This window comes from Octodon degus, unplaced genomic scaffold, assembly GCF_000260255.1.
Source record: "Octodon degus isolate 3935 unplaced genomic scaffold, OctDeg1.0 scaffold00052, whole genome shotgun sequence".
Lineage (NCBI taxonomy): Eukaryota > Metazoa > Chordata > Mammalia > Rodentia > Octodontidae > Octodon > Octodon degus.
This window is the reverse complement of record NW_004524628.1, coordinates 4,776,325-4,797,455: the sequence shown is the minus strand read 5'-3', so window position 1 is coordinate 4,797,455 and position 21,131 is coordinate 4,776,325. Positions and strand designations below refer to the sequence as shown.

General features: G+C 41.4%; 1 protein-coding gene across 2 annotated transcripts in view; it reads right to left on the bottom strand.

The window, feature by feature from the left end:
* The window catches only part of Vwa3b (von Willebrand factor A domain containing 3B), a 226,717-nt gene extending 205,892 nt beyond the window's left edge, over positions 1–20,825 (bottom strand). The window contains exons 1-2 of one of the 2 annotated variants that reach the window (XM_023717542.1): positions 20,752–20,825; positions 8,672–8,899 (exon numbers count right to left, since the gene is read on the bottom strand). In XM_023717542.1, the coding sequence (XP_023573310.1) occupies positions 8,672–8,899; positions 20,752–20,812 (289 nt within the window). In that variant the 5' untranslated portion in view covers positions 20,813–20,825. Of the gene's footprint in view, positions 1–8,671; positions 8,900–16,101; positions 16,145–20,751 lie in introns of those variants that run through there. The other variant, XM_023717541.1, reaches the window with a different exon arrangement.
* Positions 20,826–21,131: the final 306 nt, after the last annotated feature.

Sequence of the window (21,131 nt, the reverse complement as noted above, 5' to 3'; positions counted from 1 at the left end):
CTGTGGTCGATGATGGTAGGATAGATCTTACTGGCTAACCCTTATTCAGTGACAAAGTCTGGACAAAGTGTATTATTATTATTATTATATCATACAAAGTCTCATTAGACAGCTCAGACTTGTAGTGATCCTCCTGTTTGCAGCCTCCCCAGCACTGGGATCACAGGTGTGTGCCACCACGCCCGGACTCCCTGGCCAGCTCAGTGCATCCAGGGGCGGGGCCAGAGCGGCATGTGGCGCTGGGGACTGAATCCCAATCCCTGCACTTGCCTAAGCAGGCGCTTAGTCTCCTGAGTTACCTCGCCCACCCTTAAGTGTATTATTACTCAGCATTTGAAGGCCTTAGAGAATAATCACAAACAGCCAGAAACTGGAATAGCCTTTGTCCTCAAAAGGAAAACACTGACTAGTGAGATCGGTATTTATTCAATGGGAGAGAAAGAATTTAAACTTTGGGTTTAGCCAAGCGAGATGCCTGCTAGAATACAGACCACCATCATCTGCTGACGGGCATGGAAGCTGTGTCCAACATTTAGCTACTATGAATCGCACTGCTATAAACATGGATATGAATGTATCCGTGTACCATGACCACTTCAGCTCTAAGTACCTAGAAGGAGAAGAGCTGACTCAAATGGAATTTCTATTTTTAGGTTCTTGAGAAATCTCTGTACTGATCTCCACAGTGGTTGGACTAGTTTACATTCCTACCAACAGTGCAGGATTCCTCCATCCGTCCCCATGGCCTTGCCAGAATTTGCTATTATCTGACTTCTTGGTAATAGCCATTCTTTCTGCGGGAAGATGGAATCTCAGGGTTGTTTCAGTTTGCTCTTCTCTAATGCCCAGTGATGTTGAACTTTTTTTTCATGTATTTATTGGCCATCTGTACTTTTTCTGAGACATGTGTTATTAATTTTGACAGCCTGTCTTTTTAATTGGGTCTTTTATTGGGTTAATTCTTTGAGTTCTTCATATATTCTAGATGTTGTATATTCTAACTGAGGAACAGTTGGAAATAGTTTTTCCATTCTATAGGTTGTCTCTCCATCTTGTTTGGTGTGCAGAAGCTTTTAAATTTGATACGGTCCCATTTGTTGATTCTCAGTATTCTTTCCTGTGGTATTGGGGTTCTGTTCAGAAAGTCTTTGCCTATGCCTATGTCTTTTAGCGTTTTTCTTTCTTTTTTTTTTTAACCTATTTTATCTTCCAGGAGATTAAATGTTTCTTAGGACTTAAATGTTTGACCTATTTTGATTTTAACTTAGTACATGGTGAGATGTATGCGTCTAGGTCCAGCTTCTACATGTGGGTGTCCAATTTTTTTAGCACCATTTATTTAACTTTTTTTTTTTTTTTTTTTCAGAACTGGGGGTTGAACTCAGGCCCTTGCGCGTGCCAGGGAAGTGCTTATTCCACTGAGACATCTTCCCCGCCCCTTGCACCATTTATTTAAAAGGCAACATTTTCTCTAGTGTCTGTTTTTGGCCTCTTTGTGAAAGATCAAGTAGCTGAATACATTTGGAATTTTTTCTGTTTCTCTCTTCTGTTCCATTGATCCACATGTCTGTTTCTGTGCCAGTAATATGCAGGGGTTTTGTTTTTTTAATCACTGTAACTTTGTTGTGAAATCCAGGGCCGAAATCCCCCTGCTTTGCTCTTGTTACCAACGTTGTTTTTCCTATTCTGCTTGTCTTCCAGTTCCATATGCATTTTAGGATTATTTTCTCTAGATCTGTGAGGACTAACACTGTTGGTGTTTTGATTGGGATTGCATTAAATTTATATATCAGTGTTGGAAGTATGGGCATTTTCACCATATTGGTTTTGCTATCCAGGCACATTGATCAAAACATTTTTTTCTATTTTTTTATATCCTTTTTAGTCTCCTTTTTCAGAGTGAGGAGGTTTTCACTGAAGTGGTTTTTCACTCCTTGGTTAAATTAATTCCTAAGTATTCCATTTTTCTTGATGCTATTGTGAATGCTATTGTCTTTCTAATTTCTTTCTCAGTGAATTCATTATTAGTGTTCAGGAACAGTAATGATTTTTGTATACTGATTTTATAACTTGTTACTTTGCTGAATTTGATTATTAATTCTAGGAGTCCTGGGGAAATTTTTTTATGTATTTAGTACAGGGTCTCATTACATAGATCGGACTCGTAGTGATCCTGTTTTCAGCCTCCCAAGCACTGGGATTACAGGCACTCGCCACCATGTCCAGTCTCAGTCACCATCTCAAGTCTCCCCAGGGGCAGGGCTGGCATGACACACCATGAGATCAAATCCCAGTCTCCTGTGTCTGCCTAAGCAGGGGCTTTAATCTGCTGAGCCATCTGGCCAGCCCTTGGTGGAATTTTTTTGTTCTTCTATGTAGAGTAACATGTCATCTGCAAATACTTAGGCTTCTTCCTTTCTTATATTTATCGCTTTCATTTCTTTCTCTTGCCTGATTGCTCTAGCTAATGTTTTAAGTACTACGTTGAACAGGAGTGGTCATAATAGATATTCTTATCTTGATCTTGATTTTAGAGGAAAAGCTATCAGTTTTTATGGAAAGAAAATTGTAGAACAAAAGGTTCTGCTTTGGCTTTCATAGGACTAGAGTTTGACTCCCCAGGGTAACAGTACTGAGGCAGGGGAACATTGGTGGTACGGGTCCAGTGCAAGGCGCTTCGGTCATGGAGGCTCTTCACTCCGAATGCATTTGTGCTGTTTTATGACAGTGGATCAAGTCTCATGGGACTTCTTAGTCCCCACAAGAACGGGCTGCTCCAAGACCACATGGCTCCTCCCTGTTTTCTTCCCCATGTGCTACTCACTACTCTCGTCAGCACTGTCACACTGTGGTATCACCTATCATAGGTTCCAACTGAGCCAAGTACTACTGGTCCACGCTCTTGAACCTGTGGAAGTAGGCTGAAATAGACCTCTTTTCTTTATAAGCTGTCCTGCCCCAGTATTTTGTTATAACCATATAAAATAGACTAACACAAACACAACAAATGTATGGATTTAATAGCAATTAAGAGGGGCCAAAATATAGCATCAGGGAATTAGTCACTTCCCCATCACTGGAACAAAATACCTGACACTTACACTTTAATGACAGAATTTTATTTTGCCTCATAGTTTCAATAGGCTCAGTGTGTGCTCCCCAGATCTAAAGCAGAAAGATCACAGAAGAACACGATCTCAACCTAGGTGCCCAGGAAGGAGAGAAAGATGAGAGCAGCCAGAGCCAAGAACACACCCTTCCCAGTCATTCCTCCAGTGACCACCTCTTCCCAGAAGTCTCAGCTTCATATATGAGACTTTCAGGGGACCTTTTCCATCTAAACCATAGCAGTCAATAACCATGAACAAATTAACTAGTCTTAAGAGCAAATTTATAGATTCTTATATTAAAAAATTAATTGAAAAACAAAATTTTAAGGCTGGGGAGATAGCTCAGTAGAATAAGTACCTGCCTAGCAAGTGCAAGGTCCTAAGTTCAAGCCCTGGTACACCCCCCCCCAAAAAAAAAAAAAAACCAAAAAGAACCATCCAGATAGCTCAGCAGATTAAAGTGACTGGTTAGGCAGAGCGCAGAGACTGTGATTCGATCCCCGTCATGCCATGCTGGCCCCACCTCTGGGGTGCACTGAGACAGTGATTGAGACTGGGTATGGTGGCGCGCGCCTATAATCCCAGCTCTGGGAAGGCTGAACACAGGAGAATCACTACAAGTCTGATCTGTATAGTGAGACCCTATAGACCCTGTACTAAATACAAAAAAAAAAAAAAAAAATTCAGCCATGTGTGGGACAACATCAGGATATTTAGCATAACTCTAACTGGAGTTTCAAAAGGAAAGGAGAGGACAAATAGGACACAAAAATAGATTAGAAAAAATAATAGTTGAAGATACCTATAATTTTGCTTTTTAAAAAATCCTTACAGGGGCCGGGGAGATGGCTCAGTAGAATAAGTGCTTCCCTGGCAAGCACAAGGGCCTGAGTTCAATCCCTGGTTCCACCAAAAAAAAAAAAAAAAAAAAAAAAAAATCCTTACAGATCCAAAAGCTTGGCACATCCTGTGCAATATAAAAATACAGAGAAAACCTAACCAAAGCTACCATAATATAAAGCCTAGCTGAAAGGAAAGAATAAAGAAAAAAACTCTTAAAAGTAGCCACAGAAAAAATTATATATTAGATACATCACAGGCAATGGAAAAGTTTTATGAATATGACTGACTTTTCAGATGAAAAAACAGAAGTCACAGAACAATGAATTTATATGTTTTCAGGTTAATGAGGCAAAGGTAACTCTTCCTTCTCTCACTGGGGTTGTGTCAGAGGTGAGGCTTTCTCCACCACTCAGTGGTAACATGACCATCCATCCACAGTGTCAGGCTAGGTCATATGGAGGGGTCAGGGATGATATAGGTCAGTGCAACAGTGCCTGCCTGGCAAGCACAAGGTCCTGAGTTTGATTCCCAATATTAAAAAAAAATTTTAAAGGCCACACAGAGAGCAATGAAAATGTATCCTTTAGCCCTATCCAGGGTGGTATCAGTGAGGCCTGGAAAGTCTGAGCCACCATCCTGAACAAAGATCCCCTGTTCCTATAGATGTTACACGGGTTATGGGAAGAGCCTGGACTTTACCCCCATCAAGAAATTAGAGTGGAGGGGCCGGGGAGATAGCTCAGTAGAATGAGCTCTTGTCTAGCAAGCACAGGGTCCTGAGTTCAATCCCCAGTACTGAAAAAAAAAGAAAAGAAAAGAAATTATAGTAGTTATAGTAAGATGCCTTCCTTTATAGAGACTAGAAAACAAAGCTAAAAAAAAATGCAGAATCAAATTATAAAATATACAAATGTCTGTTTCAATTTAAAAGATCACATCATCCTGAAAGCTAAGAAGTTTAAAACTTAATGAAAAAGCACAATGAACAACATTGACACCAAGATGACACACATTAGAAGGATCCAACAAGGGTCTCAAAGCAATCATCATAGAAACATTTTATCAGGCAATTATAAACACACCTGAAATGAATAAAAATTGGAAATTTCAGGAAAAAAAAAGCCAGAAGATACATAGAAGAGCCAAATGGAGCCGTTAGACCAACCAGAAATAGAATAACAAAATAAAAAAGAAACAAAACTCAATGAATGGACACAAGAGGAAAAAAGAATGAGTAAACTTAAAGACAGGATAGAAATCACCCAATCTGAACAACCTAGATAAAATAGACTGAGAAGTACGAACAGAACCTCACAGATATGTAAGATTAAGAAAAACAAAAGGTCTAGTATCCAATTCATTGGAATATCAAAAGAAGAAGAGGAAAGAGGAAGACTGAAAAAGTACTATAGGAAGAAGGGTTGAAAAAGACAACAGATTCAAAAAACTAAGTAAGAAACCAGGCATGGTGGTGCACACCTGTAATCCCAGCACTGCGGAGGCTGAGACAGGAGGATCACTATGAGTCTGAACTGCATAGCAAGACCCTGTACCAAATAAATAAAAGATTTTTTAATTTAAAAAAAGAAACTGAGTAAAATTCAAAGAGAATAAACCCAAAGAAATCCACCCAAGATACATTATAGTCTAACCTTTGAAAACTAAAAGACAGAAATAAATCTTGTCAAAGAAAAATGATACATTACCAATAGGGGAAAATGAATTCTAATGATTGTGATTTTCTCATCAGAAACCTTGGAAGCCTGAAGAAAATGAAATGATATTTCTAAGTAGTAAAAGAAAAAACTATTCACCCAAAATTTTGAAATTATTCTTCAGTATGAGAGAAATAAAAACATTCTCAGACAAAGATTTTAAAAGAGTTTGTTACTAGCAGAGTTCCTCTTAAGAAATAAATAAAAGAAGTTCTGTAAATAGAAAGTTACAAAAGAAATCTTGGAATATAAGGGGAAAAAACACAATAAACATCATGAGTAAATAAAGTGGACTTTCTTTTCTTGAGATTTATAAATTATGTTTGACAGTTGAAGCAAAACAATAGATTTAAAAATAAATTTTAAAACATTAGCACAACCTAATATTCTCAGTATATGAAGAGAGAATAATATGTATTATTACAAATGGGAAGGAAAAAGGAACTAAAGAGAATTAAGTTTCTGCTTGTCACTCAAACTGATAAAATGCCTGGATACTTGTAAAAAAAATTGTTCTTCCTGGCAAGTGCAAGGTCCTGAGTTCAATCCCTGGTACCAGAAAAAGAAAAAGAAAAAAATGTATGTACTCATAATACAATACCTAGCAACTCCACTAAGAAAGCCGTATTAGCTGGGAATATAGCTCAGTAGCATCAGCACCTGCTGAGCAAGCACCATGTCCAGAGTTCGATCCTCAGTACCGTAAAAAAAAGAAAGAAAGAAAGAAAGAAAGCCATATTAAAAGGCACAGTACAAAACACTATACATAAATAAAAATAGAATTCAAAAAAGTGTTCAAGTGGGGCCGGGGACATGGCTCAGTGGAATGAGCGCTTCCCTGGCAAGCGCAAGGACCTGAGTTCAATCCCCGATTCCGTAAAAAAAAAAGTGTTAGAATAATCTAAATGTAGGCAGGATAACAAAAACAAAGGAAAAAAGAGGGGGAAATCACCTATAAGATGACTGGCAAACCTTAACAGACCACTAATTAATTATCATAAGTACGAATGGTCTCAGTATACCAATTAAAGGGCAGATTGGCAAACAGAATTTAAAAAATAAATCATGGGATTTGTAATAAAATTTCTTCAAATATGATTATATGCAAAAAAGAGAATAAACCCAAATTATTGGGTTAGTAAGGATAGTAAGAATAGTAAGAGGTCATACAAATATTAATAAAAAGAATCAGAATTCTCTGTACTACAGAAGCAAACTTCAAAGCAAAGAATATATGGGGCCGGAGAGATGGCTCAATGGAATAAGCGCTTCCCTGGCAAGTGCAAGGGCCTGAGTTCAACCCTTGGTTCCACCAAAAAAAAAAAAAAGCAAAGAATATTCTTAGGAACAGAGTAGAAAATTATATAATGATAAAGTGCCTATCCTCAGAAAGGCATAGCAAATCTAAATGTATATGCACCAAATGATATAACAGCAAAACCCAGTAGAAACAAAAGATGAAATGGATAAATCCACAATCATAGTTGGAAGCTTCAATGCTGTTTTTACAACAACTGGCAAAAACTAGACAGAAAATCAACAGGGATATTCAATAACACCATCATAAATAAATCTAATTGACAACTGCAGAAAACTCTATGCAACCTTCCAGAATACACATCTTCTCAATACCTATAGAATATATAACAAGACAAATCACGTCCTTGGCTATAAAACAAACCTGTCAGTCTAAACACACCTGTCATCCCAGAGCTCTGGGAGGCTGATGCAAGAAGACTGTAATTCCAAACTCAGAATAGGCAATTGAGCAACTTAGCAAGATTCTGTCTCCCAAAACATATTTTTTAAAGCCTAGGGCTATAGTTCCATGGGAAGGCGCTGAGCACAATCCCCAGTACCAAAAAAGAATTAAAATAACTGAAACTAGAGTATGTCCTCTGTCTAAAATTGAAATAAGCTTGGGGAGATAGCTCAGCGGTGTAAGTGCCTGCCTGGCAAGTGCAAGGTCCCAAGTTCCATCCCTGGTTCCTCATGCCTTGCCAGCCCCAGAACCACGGGCTCACACTGCCGGCCCCCAAACTGGTCGTGGGGGTGCATGCACTTAGGACCTGGTACACACGTGTAGCACTGGGGAAGCTGAGACAGGAGGATCACTATGAGTGTGAACTGCATAGCAAGACCCTGTATCAAAAAATAGAAATATAAATAAATAATAATAATAAAATTGAAACACAAATAAAATGACACAGAACATAAGAAAGTCACAAGTACTTAAAAACTAAATAATGTGCTTCTAAAACCTTCCATGGGACATAAAGGAAGTCTCAAAGGAAATTAAAAAATACAACTGAATAGAAATGATTACACAGCATATAAATTGTTTGGCTAAGAAGCAGGTAGAGGGACATTTTTAGCACCATGTTTCTGAAAAAATCTGCAATGAGAGTAAAATAAACCCAAAATAATCTGAAGAAAGCAAATAATAAAAAATCAAAACCAAAGTCAATGAAATTGAAAACAAAACAATAGAGAAAAATCAATTAAGCAAAAAGCTAATTCAAAAGACCAATAAAGTTGATGAATGACAACTTCTAGCAAGACTGACAAATAGAAAAGGAGAATGGAATAAATTATAAATATTAGGAATAAAATAGAATTTCATTACTGATCCTGTGGATAGCAAAAGATTCTGGGAACATTACAAACAACTCTCTACACACAAACTGGACAAGTTGAATAAAATGAGTCAAATCCTTATTGCTTCTCAACCTTTTGGCTAAGATGAAATGTAAAATGAATCACATCCTAAAAAAAAAAACCTCACAAATTATCATACCTCATCTAATATAAAACTGACAGTTTGACTCATCTTATCCCTATCAAGGAAACTGATTTTCAAATAGATATGTTGGGGTATTCACACATTTCCTATGGAAAGAGATGTGAGACAAAAAGCAAGCTTAAAGATCCAGAGAGCTTCAGAACTGACACAGCCTACCAGAAGGTACAGCAGAGCACGCTGGCTGTGTGTGAGACCCATACCTTCACAATGGGGGAATCCAATCTGAGACAAGATCTGTTTCAAAGACAATTTGTTGGCCTTCAGCCCATGTCGTTGGAGCCATTTCTCAGATGAAACCAGACTCTGCTCAGCCAAGTCCTCCCTGGTCTTGTTCAGTCCCTCCTGGATCTGCAGCTGCTCTTCAGAGATGGAAGAACACATGCCTGGTATCGCCATCTCTGATGCTGAAGCAAGGTCCCAGGGACTACCTGTAAGAACAATTGTACAACGTAAACTTTACAAGAGCTTGGAATAATCCAACATCAACAGAAGGTTAGCTTAATCCAGAGGATATCCATGAAATGGAATTTTATTTACCAGTTATAATATAGATGTCTGTCCATTTCAGATGCCCTCAATGGGCATCTTTTCTCAGGAGAAGAAATACAAATGGCGAACAAATATATGAAAAAAATTTTCAACATCATTGGTCATTCAAAAGATGCAGATTAAAACTGAAAAGATCCTATCTCACTCCACAAAGAATGGCTATTATCAAGAAATCAACAAATAATAAATGCTGAAGGGGCTGTGGGGACAAAGGAACGCTGCTCCACTACTGGTGGGAATGTAGACTGGTGCAACCACTGTGGAAATAAGCCTGGAGATTCCTCCAAAAACTAGGAGGTTCTACTCAAGCCAGCTATTCCCCTTCTGGGCATCTTCCCAAAAGAAATAAAATATCATCCCACAGTGATATATGTGCACCCATGTTTATAGCAGCACAGTTCGTAAGAGTTAAATCTTGGAAAGAACCCAAGAGACCATCAGCCAAGAAATGGATAAAAAAAAAAAAAAGAGGTGTTTTTTTGATACAATGCAGTTCTACTCAGCCATAAAGAAGGATAAACTTGAGACATTTTTTGGTAAATAGGTTATACCTTGAGACTATAATGTTAAGTAAAAAACTGGACACAAATGTGTAAATGTCATACTGTTTCTCTGCTGTGCAAAACTGAATGTGTAAATAAAAATCACAGCAGATACTGTGAAATAGGAAGAAAGTATTTAAAAGGAAAGGGGAGGGAGGAAGGGAAAAGAAACAAATGAGAAAAAAAGAATAAGATAGAAACAAAACTTTGTAAATAAGGAGGGGAAGGGGGGCTAACAGGAAAGAAGGGAATGGGAAAAATAAAAGAGAAATAAAGACACAGCACACACAGGTACAATTTCCCTGTGATAAATGTAATCGTCATGTATATCTAAATTGTACCAATAAACTTAACTATAAAAATTATAATATATATATATTTCAGACAAGAAGATAGCCACATATGATGCTAAGAGGTATTCATAAAGTTCAATACCCATAAAAGTCAGTGTCCATATGTGTATACACACAGAAAAATATCCAGAAAGATACACACAACCAGGTTGCAGTTTTCTCAACATGGCAAAGGAGTGTGTGACTTTTCCTTGTCTATATTGTTTAAAGTTTTGTCTTATTTGAACATTTCTGAGATAGAATTTACCATTATAATCAGAAAAATACAGACTTCTTCCATTTTGGAGAGAAATCCTCCCCAGAAGCAGTGCTGCACATCTGTATTGTCATCATAATTCCACCTGACATCCAACAAAGATAAAGACAATAAAACTCTGAGAGAGCTCGGCATGTTGGTGCACACTTGTAATCCTAGCTATTCAGGAGAAGAGGCAGAGTGTGGAGAGTTTCGAGCCAGCCTATCTCAAAATAATAAGCACAGCTTAGTGGTGGAATACTACATGCATGAGGTTCTGGATTCAATCCCCGGCTCTGATAGAACGAAAAATCACCTCCGGGAGGACTTACACCTGGTCTACCAATGGAGCGGCTACCAGAGACTGGGCAGCAGGGCGGTACTTGAGCACAGCCTGGCCCCACTGAATGTTTTCTATTCTGAGACTCACTTTAAAATTGGACTTAAGCATTCTCCTTCATGGAGTCAACTATTCTGGGACCAACTAAACTCAAGGCAAAATGAAACATACTGAACTTGCATGGCCCCACCTAAATATAGCTGCTGTGCCCAAGAGAAAAGGAGTGGCCGAATGCGATGCCACCCTAACCCGCTCGCCACAAGGCAGGGCCTGATAACTTGGAGGAAGTGTAGAAAGCTTTGCTTACTTCTGTGTCCAGAGCGTGCAGTGCATATAAATTGGTTCCCCACATTGTAAAACTTTCAACAATAAAAATATCCCATTTCCTATTTCTAAAATTCTAATTGCCTTTTCTCAAAGTGTCACTTTATCACATAGAAATTTTTAGTCAAACACAAAAATCAGCTGGGTGCAACCAAGGAGTCTTTTGTGAAAAGAAATGAGAAGAATTATTATTAGCAAGCATTTGTTCTGCATTGCGACAGGTGCAGCACACATTTAACCGTTACAGTAACCTTACAGAGCAGGTGCTATTTTGATTCCCAAGGCAGGGAAGGCTTAACTAGCTTGCTCACAGCTCGCAGGGGCAGTAGCTGATTCTAATAATCCAGGCCAGTCAGCTTCAGAGTCGTGTTCTGCTTTAGCTCCCATCTGCTGGCCAGCCACCGGGCAGAGCCCTTCTTAGTCACTGCCCACAGAGTCCTTACAATCATATTGGGTAGGCCCTGTTCATACCCAGCCACATTTAAAGGATATGGAGCTTTGAGAATCTAAAGAACATATTCCAAAGTTCTGCCACAGCCAGTAAGTGGCAAAATCAGGAGGCAGAGCTATTTCTTAACCTCTCTGTTACCCTTCAAACTACCCACCTCACTAGATCCTATGGGACAAGTCCACAACTGTGTCATACCAGTAAGGGCACATGTTCTAGGCCCTCAGGACAGAGAGCGTTAATCTTGATCCTCAGAACTCAAGCTCTCCAGAGCTCCTGGCTCATCATCTTAGGCTTGAATGATAATGATCCTATTTCAAGGTTTATGTGAGTTTGCATTGTCCATACCTGTTGACTTACTAAGGTATACAAATTCCTGCAAGTGGTAACACTCTCCCACTTTCTGCCTTCAAGCCTAAATTTATGAGTATGCTACAAGAACTTGGAGAACATCATAGAAGAGTAGAAAAGTTTAGAATCAAAACTCCCTGTAAGCCTCTTCTACCACCTTAGGAAGTGACACCGCCCCCCACATGAAAGAAATACCTCTGTACACCTAAGCCAGGGCTATCACAGAGAACAAACAGGATGATACACAAGTCATGCATGAGTGAGCACACATTATTTTTGAAAGAGCTATGTGCAGAGAAATTATCTCCCAGTCATTATCCTTTAGTAACTGTGTGCTGTTTCATGATGTGCTGTTTCCACTTTTACTCCAAGCATGTTTCTATTCTGAAATTCTCAATTATCTTGAACTACGAAGTTTAGAATGAATCACAGAAATAAGGGCAGACCAATATACTTCAGTTTTCTTTTGAGGATCTGCCCACAGAGTCTGTAACTGAAGTTCTTTCAAATTGGGTCAGCTGTTCCTATAGAAACAAGAAAAGGAAGTGCAGAGAAAAATTCCTGATGATTTCATCATTTCCAATGAATCTTTCTCCTCCCTGAAACACATCCATCTCCTGTGCTCTTGCTGGAGGGAACTGCATGCCTTCGTTCAAAGGGGAACACTTTTAACACATACTGCCCTATTATGTCTTTCTGAGTGGATTCTGGAACCTTAGAGAGGAGTTCAGAAGAATATTGGCTTTGTTTTTATTTCCAAAGGACACATTCTTCTTTGAAATTTTATTTTATTTTTTTTAATGTATTTTAGGATTTTTTGGCTCTGAATGCCTTCAGGGCAGGTTTGGCTGGCTTGAGTTGTGGGGATTGAACCACAGTAACCTGAGCCTGACTGCTTTGTTGAAGCAGCCACTTAAAGAACTGTGCTAAGGGGCAGCCCCCTTTAATGTATTTTAGGGAAGGGTCTACAGGGTGTTCAGGGTGTCACTACTAGATTAGACTTGTGGTGATCCACCTGTTTACAGCCTCCCAAGCGCTGAGATTATAGATGCGCACCACAACGCCCAGTCTCAATCGCTCATCATAATGTACCCCAGGGGCGGGGCAGGCACAACAGGCCCGGGGATCAAACCCCCAGCCCCTGTGCCAGCTTGCAGGCCTTTTAATCCACTGAGCTGTTTGGCCAGCCCTAAAATTTTATTTTTAAATTTGAATTAAATTAAACATTCTTGATCCCAAATAAAATTCTCCAGTTTATCTGTTCGCATCCTTTTTGTGCTCATACTAGGCATTTTTATTAGTATTTTTAAAAATGTGATTGGGACAGGTGTAATGGTGCACACGTAAATCTGAGGGTACCCAGGTGGGCTGAGGCAAGAGGGTCACAAGTTTGATGCCAGCCTGGACAACTTAATGAGACCCTGTCTCAAAAACAAATAAATCACTCAGTGGCAGAGCACTTGCCTAGCACAGGTGAGCGCCTGCATTTGATCCCTAGTACGGGGTGTGTGTGTGTGTGTGTGTGTGTGTGTGTGTGAGATTGGCTCTATTGAATCTGAGTGCCTGTATGATTCATCGTGACTCACATTTTCACTCTAGGGTTTTATAGCCTGAGAATACCTGTATTATGGCAGATAAAAGGATCTGGAAACTGGAAGTTAGCCAGAGAAAACAAGGAAGGGAAGGGAGAATGGGCATCTCCCCAGAGAAGGCCTTTCTAGTCAAGCAGGATAAAGAACTATTCAACCAGAGCAAGGAAGCCTGCCCCAAGCAAGAACCTAACAAAGTACACGTACACACCACTCCGCCTGCTCGGCCTACAGGCCTGCCCTACGGCCACCTCTGCCATGACACCCTCAGCGCCCGGCAACCTTCCTAACCTCTCCCTGGGAAAGCCCTGACTTCCCCTTTGTAACTTCATTATGTTGGCCTTCGACACTTCCCCTCTGTCCTCTCTGGACTAGAAGGCTCAGTTGCCTCGGTGACGAACTACATGAAGGCTTTCCGCAGACACTGTGGACGAGTGTTGAGGTGAGTGACATGGACCACTCAGAACTACGAGTACTGAGAGCAACCTAATGGCTCCAAAGAAGGCAAAGGATCACAGCTCTCTCGGAGCTAAGATCAGGAAACAGCTATCTTTTAAAAGAGAGATGTATAAATTTCTGGATGTGACCAATCTGTCTAATTCTTCTTCTTATTATTAAGGGTTTTCTCATGTGGGATTATTGTGAAACAGACAACCTCAGCATCAGAAAAAACATCCCAAGTGAGCGTAACCCTAAACTGTGAAAGCTGTCCCAAGAGCAGGGGAGTTGTGGGAAAGAGAAAGTGATTGAAATGAAAAGTCTAAGCTAAAGCCAGCCACAGGCAAATAGAAAGAAAGGGGATGTGCTTACCAAAAGCCCCGACACAGGAAGTGGGCGCTGTGCAGCCAGCCAGCCCCGAGCTGCTGCTGCCGCTGGTCTCCTCCCTCGCAGGTCAGCTAAGACTTGACCCAAGGGTGGCCTTGGATAGGAGTCTTTTTTAAAAATATATTTGGTACAGGATCTCACTACACAGCTCAGATTCTTAGTGCCCCTCCTGTTTTAGGTCTCTCCAGCGCTGGGATTACAGGCGTGTGCCACCATGCTCAGGTGCTTAGTATGCTGAGCTGTTGTGGCAGTGTCCGTGCGTTTTGGAGACCAGGCTGTACGGGGTTAAGTTGCTAAACACAGGGACCTCTAAGTGTGTCAGAATAGAGCAAATGCATGGTGCTCTGAAATCAAGATAACCACAGCTGAGGCGACAAGGGCACAGGATGCTGGCACCCCATATCCCAGAACAATAAAGCTGCCAACCTTAGACAGAAGACAGGTCTCCTAATGGGCAACATTTGCTACTTGGAAAAGTCTTTGAACTAAAAAAAAAAAAAGTCTTTGAACTGACTCCCAGCATTCTGCTCAATTCCTGGGCTTGCCTCAGTACCTCTTTCCTTTGTCTGAAAACCAAATAAAAATGGGCCACCCAGAGAAGTTCTTTGTCTCAACCTCCAAGGAACCTTGAATTCCATTAGAGGACTTTGATCCTCTTGGAGCCCTAAAACCATATCCTTTGTCTCTTTTACTTAAGTCATTCACCATCTACTCATTTAGGAGACTGGGATAGACCAAGGCCCCAGTAGATGCCCAGGAGAGGTGGTCCTACACAGCCCGTGGTTGAGGGACAAAGCCAAATATAGATTCCATGGATGCACTTCAAACATTTGGTAAGCTTTGCTTCGTGAAGGAGTCGCTTGCCTTGTTTTGTTTGCAGTGCTAGGGATGGAACCCAGGGCCTCATGCATGGTAGGCAATTGCTGCACTGCTGAGCTACAACCCTTGCCCGTTTATTGGTAGGCTTTGTGATCAACATCCCAAATGTAGTAGTTTCTGAAGAAGAAGAAGAAGAAGAAGAAGAAGAAGAAGAAGAAGAAGAAGAAGAAGAAGAAGAAGAAGAAGAAGAAGAAGAGGAGGAGGAGGAGGAGGAGGAGGAGGAGGAGGAGGAGGAGGAAGAAGAGGAAGAGGAAGAAGAAGAAGAGGAGGAGGAGGATGAAGGAGGAGGAAGAGGAAGAATGAGAAAGACAAGGAGAGGAAGAAGAAGAAGAAGAGGAGGAGGAGGAGGAGGAGGAGGAGGAGGAGGAGGAGGAGGAGGATGAAGGAGGAGGAAGAGGAAGAGGAAGAGGAAGGAGGAAGAGAAATCAAGGTCCAGTGGATATATCACACCATTTATGTGAGTTTTGAAATTTTCTGGAAAAAAAAAAACAAAGAACTGGGATGTGCTCCCTGATGTGCCAGTCTTACCACGGCCCCATTATTGAACCCTTAATAACAAGGCTAGGTGGTGGTCGCCAGCTCCATTGTTTCCCACAGCTGAGAAAATAGATAAAGAAAAAAATCTGAGAATAAAAGTACTTTAGGCCATAGATTGCTGCGAGAAGAAACACAGAACACCTAAGAAGACGGAAAAAAACAAAACAAAACAAAACAAAAAACTTATGTATGAGACAAAACCTGAACCTAATGATTGTTCTCTGTCCACCTAAAACGGTCAGAGAAAGCGATGTGATTGTGAAAACGACGTGTGTGCAACAGGACGCAGCTGGACACCTTTACAGGACTGAAAGTTGTTGAAAGCTCTAAAACAAGCGGTGGCTTGGGGGGGGGGTGCTGTTCATATCTGTCACTGTTTATTAGAAATGTTTCTCCTGGTTCTCGTATTTCCTCTGAAGTCCAAGCAGACTTCATCATTGCATAACTGTTGCTATGACACAGAAAGAAACTGGAAGAGCTGATTCTCTGCCAGCGCAGCTGGAGCTTCTGGGTGAGGAAGGTACAGGGTGAGGATGGGGGACCCTCTAGTCTAGAAGGGGAGAGGAGGGTATCAGCTTGGAAATCATATACGCCCAGGTTTCCCCTATGCCACCTTGGAAGTGCCAGCTGTGGCGATGGTTGGCGCCCGCACACTTACTAGGCAGTCTGTTCCGTGGAAGGCAAGGTGGCTCCCTTTCAGAGGGCAGGCGAAGTAAGCATCCTGCTGGTGGATAAAGCAGTGATCCGCGAGGGCTAAGGGGTCAGAGCTTCCAGCTCTGTTCCTTAGTTCCGGATTTCCAACGTCTCCGTTGACAACCAAGTCGCCGCGGTTGCTAGGACACGGCCAATCACGTTGCAGCTCGCGAGCAGGTCCCGCCCACGGAGCAGGCCAGGTGGAGGGAGTGAAGGAGAGTGGGGGGCGCTGGGGGACCTGCTCCCGAGGAAGGTGCGGAAGCCTAAAGGGACAGCGAGGATAGCGATAGGCATCCCTGGGTGCCTTCCGTCACTAGAAAAATTATTAGTAGTGACTATTAATAAATTAATTTAAGTACACAGATGCCCCCTGTTAAGTAATCCGGATGCAAGCGGACTGTGGAAGTAGTCTCCTCACCATACAGTTGAGGAGCAGGAATTTAGAGTTAGAGCGGTTAGCGACAGACTTGGGTGGGGCTGAGACTCACAGAGGGACAGTGGGCTGCAATTTTGCACCTCTGGAAGTAGGGGTTTACTTATAGAGGTGAATATTCCTGTAGGGGGATGCTCTCCTTTCATATTTATTTTTGGTCCTTTTTTCCTTTTGCGTTATCAGGTAAACCAAGGGCTGAAAATTTGTGCTGGATTTTTCCAGGCACTAGCACCAAAAATAGTGCTTATTAAACAAAATCTTTTGAATTCTTAATAAAAAGATCCCAGTGGGAAATACTGTTATTAGCATTTGGGATATGAATTTTGTGTTAGCACTTGAAGAGAGGACTGTGGAAATAGCTCAGTGGAATAAGTGCTTGCCTGGCAAGCACAAGGTCCTGAGTTCAATCCCTGGTACCATCAAAAAAAAGAAAGAAAGAAAGAAAGAAAGAAAGAAAGAAAGAAAGAAAGAAAGAAAGAAAGAAAGAAAGAAAGAAAGAAAACTGAAGAAGTGACCAGATTATTTGTAATTTTTAAGTCAAAGCTCTAATAAAACATATTTAATATTAGAACTAATTCTTTCTCCAACATAAAGTCTATTTCTTTCACAGTGATTTATTTTTTCTTTGTCCTGTTAACACCTTTACAATTCAGAGTACGGAAAAGTTTGGTTTCAGATCACAAATCATTCCATAAAGTTATTAAGTTGTATAGCTTTGGCCTTGCAAATGACATCTGCCATCCATACCACACAAAAACAAACAAAAACTTGAAAGTACTAAAGATTCTGCTCTAAAGGATAATAGTTTACCAGCCAAGCCCACATTTGCCAATGCCACATAATCCATCCTGCCCACGCCCTATCCCATAATATTCCTCAGTCACCAAGGTGATATTCTAGCACGGCCAACTCCACTGCTCCTTTGTCAGGCCAAGCATGCCTGCCCCACCCCCACCCCATCCACCCCTGCTCCCTTCCCTGGGACACTTGCCACAGAAGGCTGTTTCTGCCTCTAGGTTTATGGGTCCATAAGCACACAATCTTAGGAAAACATTAATCAAGTGAGCAAAAGCCTTAAGTCACTTTGAAGTGTAGCATAGCTGAGTTCAGCTCAGCTGGCCACAGGATGGATTGCATCATTATTTGTTGAATGATGTGGAATAGTAGAGCTTACTTTGTACAGCTGTGATATACCATTGTGCCAAGCTATAACAGACTGGTTTGAATTTACATTTTTACAGATACTTGGTAGCTTATTTGGTAGCTACCTTCTTCTTCTTCTTCTTCTTTTTTTTTTTTTTTTTTTTTTTTTTTTTTTTTTTTTTTGGTACTGGGAATTGAACTCAAAGCCTTGAGCTTGCCAGGCAGGTCAGGTGCTGTGCTCCTGAGCTACATCCCTGGGCCTGGTATCTTATGTCAACCTCAGTGATTCAATTTCATCATACTATCTCTATCCTTAGATATCACAGTGTTAAACAAGTTGAGTTCAGTATTCAAGGCCCATATTACATTTTTACCCTCTTTCCCCACTGCCCTGTCCCAACTCCCCTAGCAGACAGACTAACCAGGTTCCTGCCTCTGGATACAAGTGCTTTAGTCAGGGCGCCTGATGCCACCATGTGAGGACACATGGTTCTTGGGATCCTTCAGAGAAGCCTTCCATGGATGTCCCAGCCCCAGTGACTACTGTCCCCATCACTGCTTAGTTACATATTCTTGGCAACCACCAGCTGTCTTGTGACAGCCTTTTCCTTGTTATTGGACTTTGCCCTGCTTACTTTTCAGGTTGAAAGGCTTTTCTTTTTCTTTGCACGTCTGCCCATAATACTGCTTTGACTTATAACCGTGATTAAAATCTGGCAAGGAAGAAACATTGATAAATGAAATGAGAGGAGGAAGAGCAATTTCCCTAAGCACATTGCAAACCTTGGAACCAGAGGGAAAGGACAATGTTCATCTGAGGAATCCTGCATCGGTACAAGAAAGAGTCCCAGGTGGAGTAAAAATGGAGGCCAGGTCTCAGGAGAAGTAGGGACAGATGTGGACCAACCGTAGGAGACAGCTGTCCCTACTGTGTAGGCCCTTTGTGTGAAGCTAGGTCATCAGGGTGGGAGAGCGACAGAGTGCAAACCAGACTTTGGTACTCACGGTTCCTATAAACCCAGCATTGTCAGTTGGAACTACTATAAGTCAAAAACGCACTTAATCCACCTAACTGACTGAACAACATGGCTTTGAGTGCTGGTAAGACTGTCAGGGGCCAAACTCGACACCATTGCTTGGTATCACAAGCATCTCTTACTGCATACAAGCCCAGAAAAAGAGGCAACAGGGCACAGGTCAACGCGCATTTTCTACCGAGTGCAGATCGCTTTGGCACTACTGTAAAGTTGAAAAGTCTTTAAGTCAAACCATCGTTAGTTAGAGACCAACTGTACTCTGATGCACTTGACTTTGGTGTTCATTATTTGGGGAGAGAATCCAGGCTCCTGGATCCCAATCTAGCAGCTTTCATGAAGAACTGAGCTTTCAGGCACTAATTTTCTACCCTGGATGATTACTAGTTCACTTTTACCTGACAGAATCCTGGCTTTTGAATGGTAGCTAGAATTGAGTGCCAATGTTGTAAGTGCTATAAATACATTATTTCATTTACTATTTAGACAACCTCCATGGAAGAGCTATCAGAATATCCCTATTTTATTGATAAGCAAAAGGAGACATAGGATTAGGAGACTTTTCCAAAGCCTCTCAGGCTGAATGCAGGCACCCTGATTCTACCTCCTGCCCTCCCTGTTATTGACTGTGTTGGTCAATTGTTGGTTTCTATTTTATCCAACAGGGATTTTTTTTTTGTCATCTCAGTGGTACTGTATCCTTTTTTAATGTGTCAGCTGCATATCAGTGACACAGGAAGAACCTCGCTGCATGGGTTTTTGGCGGGGCTTTCCTTTTCATTTTTAGTGCTGGGGATTCAACCCAGAACATCATGCATGCTAGGCAAGTGCTGTGTCACCAAGCTACATCCTCAGCCCTTCCTCTGTTTAAATTTTATTTTGTACAGGATTTTGCTAAGTTGCACAGGCCGGCCTTGAACTTGCCATTCTCCTGCCTAGCTGCCCAAGTAGCTGTGATTACAGGTGTGCACCTTCACTCCCAGCTGGGGCCTGTTCTTAGACGAATATAGTTTGGATGGCTTTAGATGATACTTGACCGTGTGTGTGTGTGTGTGTGTGTGTGTGTACATGTCCCACTCTGTGTATTCCATGTGTGGTACACTGGGGAGCAGAATGCCTGCAGCTCTCTCTGTCTGCTGTTTCCCAGAAGGCTGAACCTTGACTTACAGAGCAGAGAGCAATTTTCCCTACACAGGGCCACCCTGAGCTCCTCATCGTCTCCACCTAGTAATTAGATCAGGCCAGACGACTTGCTCTGGCCAATGGCTTGAGGGGACAAGGTATGGTCCTTGGTCACTTTCACTTAAGTTACATTGGCTAGGATTCAGTCCATGTTCATATTAACTATAAGGAAGGCTGAGATAGGGGTTGTATTTTTTTTTTTTATGTATTTGTTACAGGGTCTTGCTACACAGCTCGAACTCATAGTGATCCTCCTGTTTATAGCCTCCCCAGCGCTGGGATTACAGGCGCATGCCACCATGCCTGGTCTCCATGGCAGGCTTGGTGCACCTGGGGCGGGCTGGCATTGCATGTGGTGTGGGGGATTGAACCTGGGTTCCTGCACTTGCCAGGCAGGCTCCTAGACTGCTGAGCTATCTCGCTGGCCCAGAAAGCTATATTTTTATTACATCAAATGTGTTCATTTTCAATTCCAATGAAATAGGTTAGATTCCTGTGTAATTTCATGAAGTGTTTAAATTAGTGAAATATAAGTGTTAAAAGAGGCAAAAAATATGTCATCAAATGTAAAATGAATGCTTAGGAAATACCAGATGGAGGTGAGTCGGGTCTTAATTCATTTTTCTTGCTGTCACAGAATACATGAGACAAGAGTTATTTATAAAGAGGTTGAATGTAGCTTATCACTGTGCAGACTCAGAAGTCTAGGACCAGGTGGCACACCTGGCAGGGGCTCCGACTGTGTCATAATGTGAGGGAAGACATCAAATGGCAGACGCACTTGTGACAGCAACAAGCAGAAGGCAGGGAAAGCTGTACTCACTTGATAGCAAACCACCCTGGTGGAAAGGAATCCAGTTCCGTGACAGCAAAACTTCCTCCATGAGAAAGGCAGGATCCACTCCCGTGAGCCATCACCTCCCTCCCTCAGCGTGTGTTTTGATGGGCACAAATCATATCCAAACCACCGCAGTCCATAAATAGCACTGCTACTGCATGTGGAGTACGTGTTTGGGTCTCAGATTATTTTGCACATATCTATAAGGTGTACTTTCACCTTTCAGAAAATGAAACCAGACACCATTGTTGTCTGAGTGTCATTTCTGAAAGAGAGAAGAAAAACTGACCAGTGAAAGTTACTCAGAGAAAAAAACTCATGGAAGATAACCATTAGAAAAGGGTAAAATCATGACTTTTATTCAA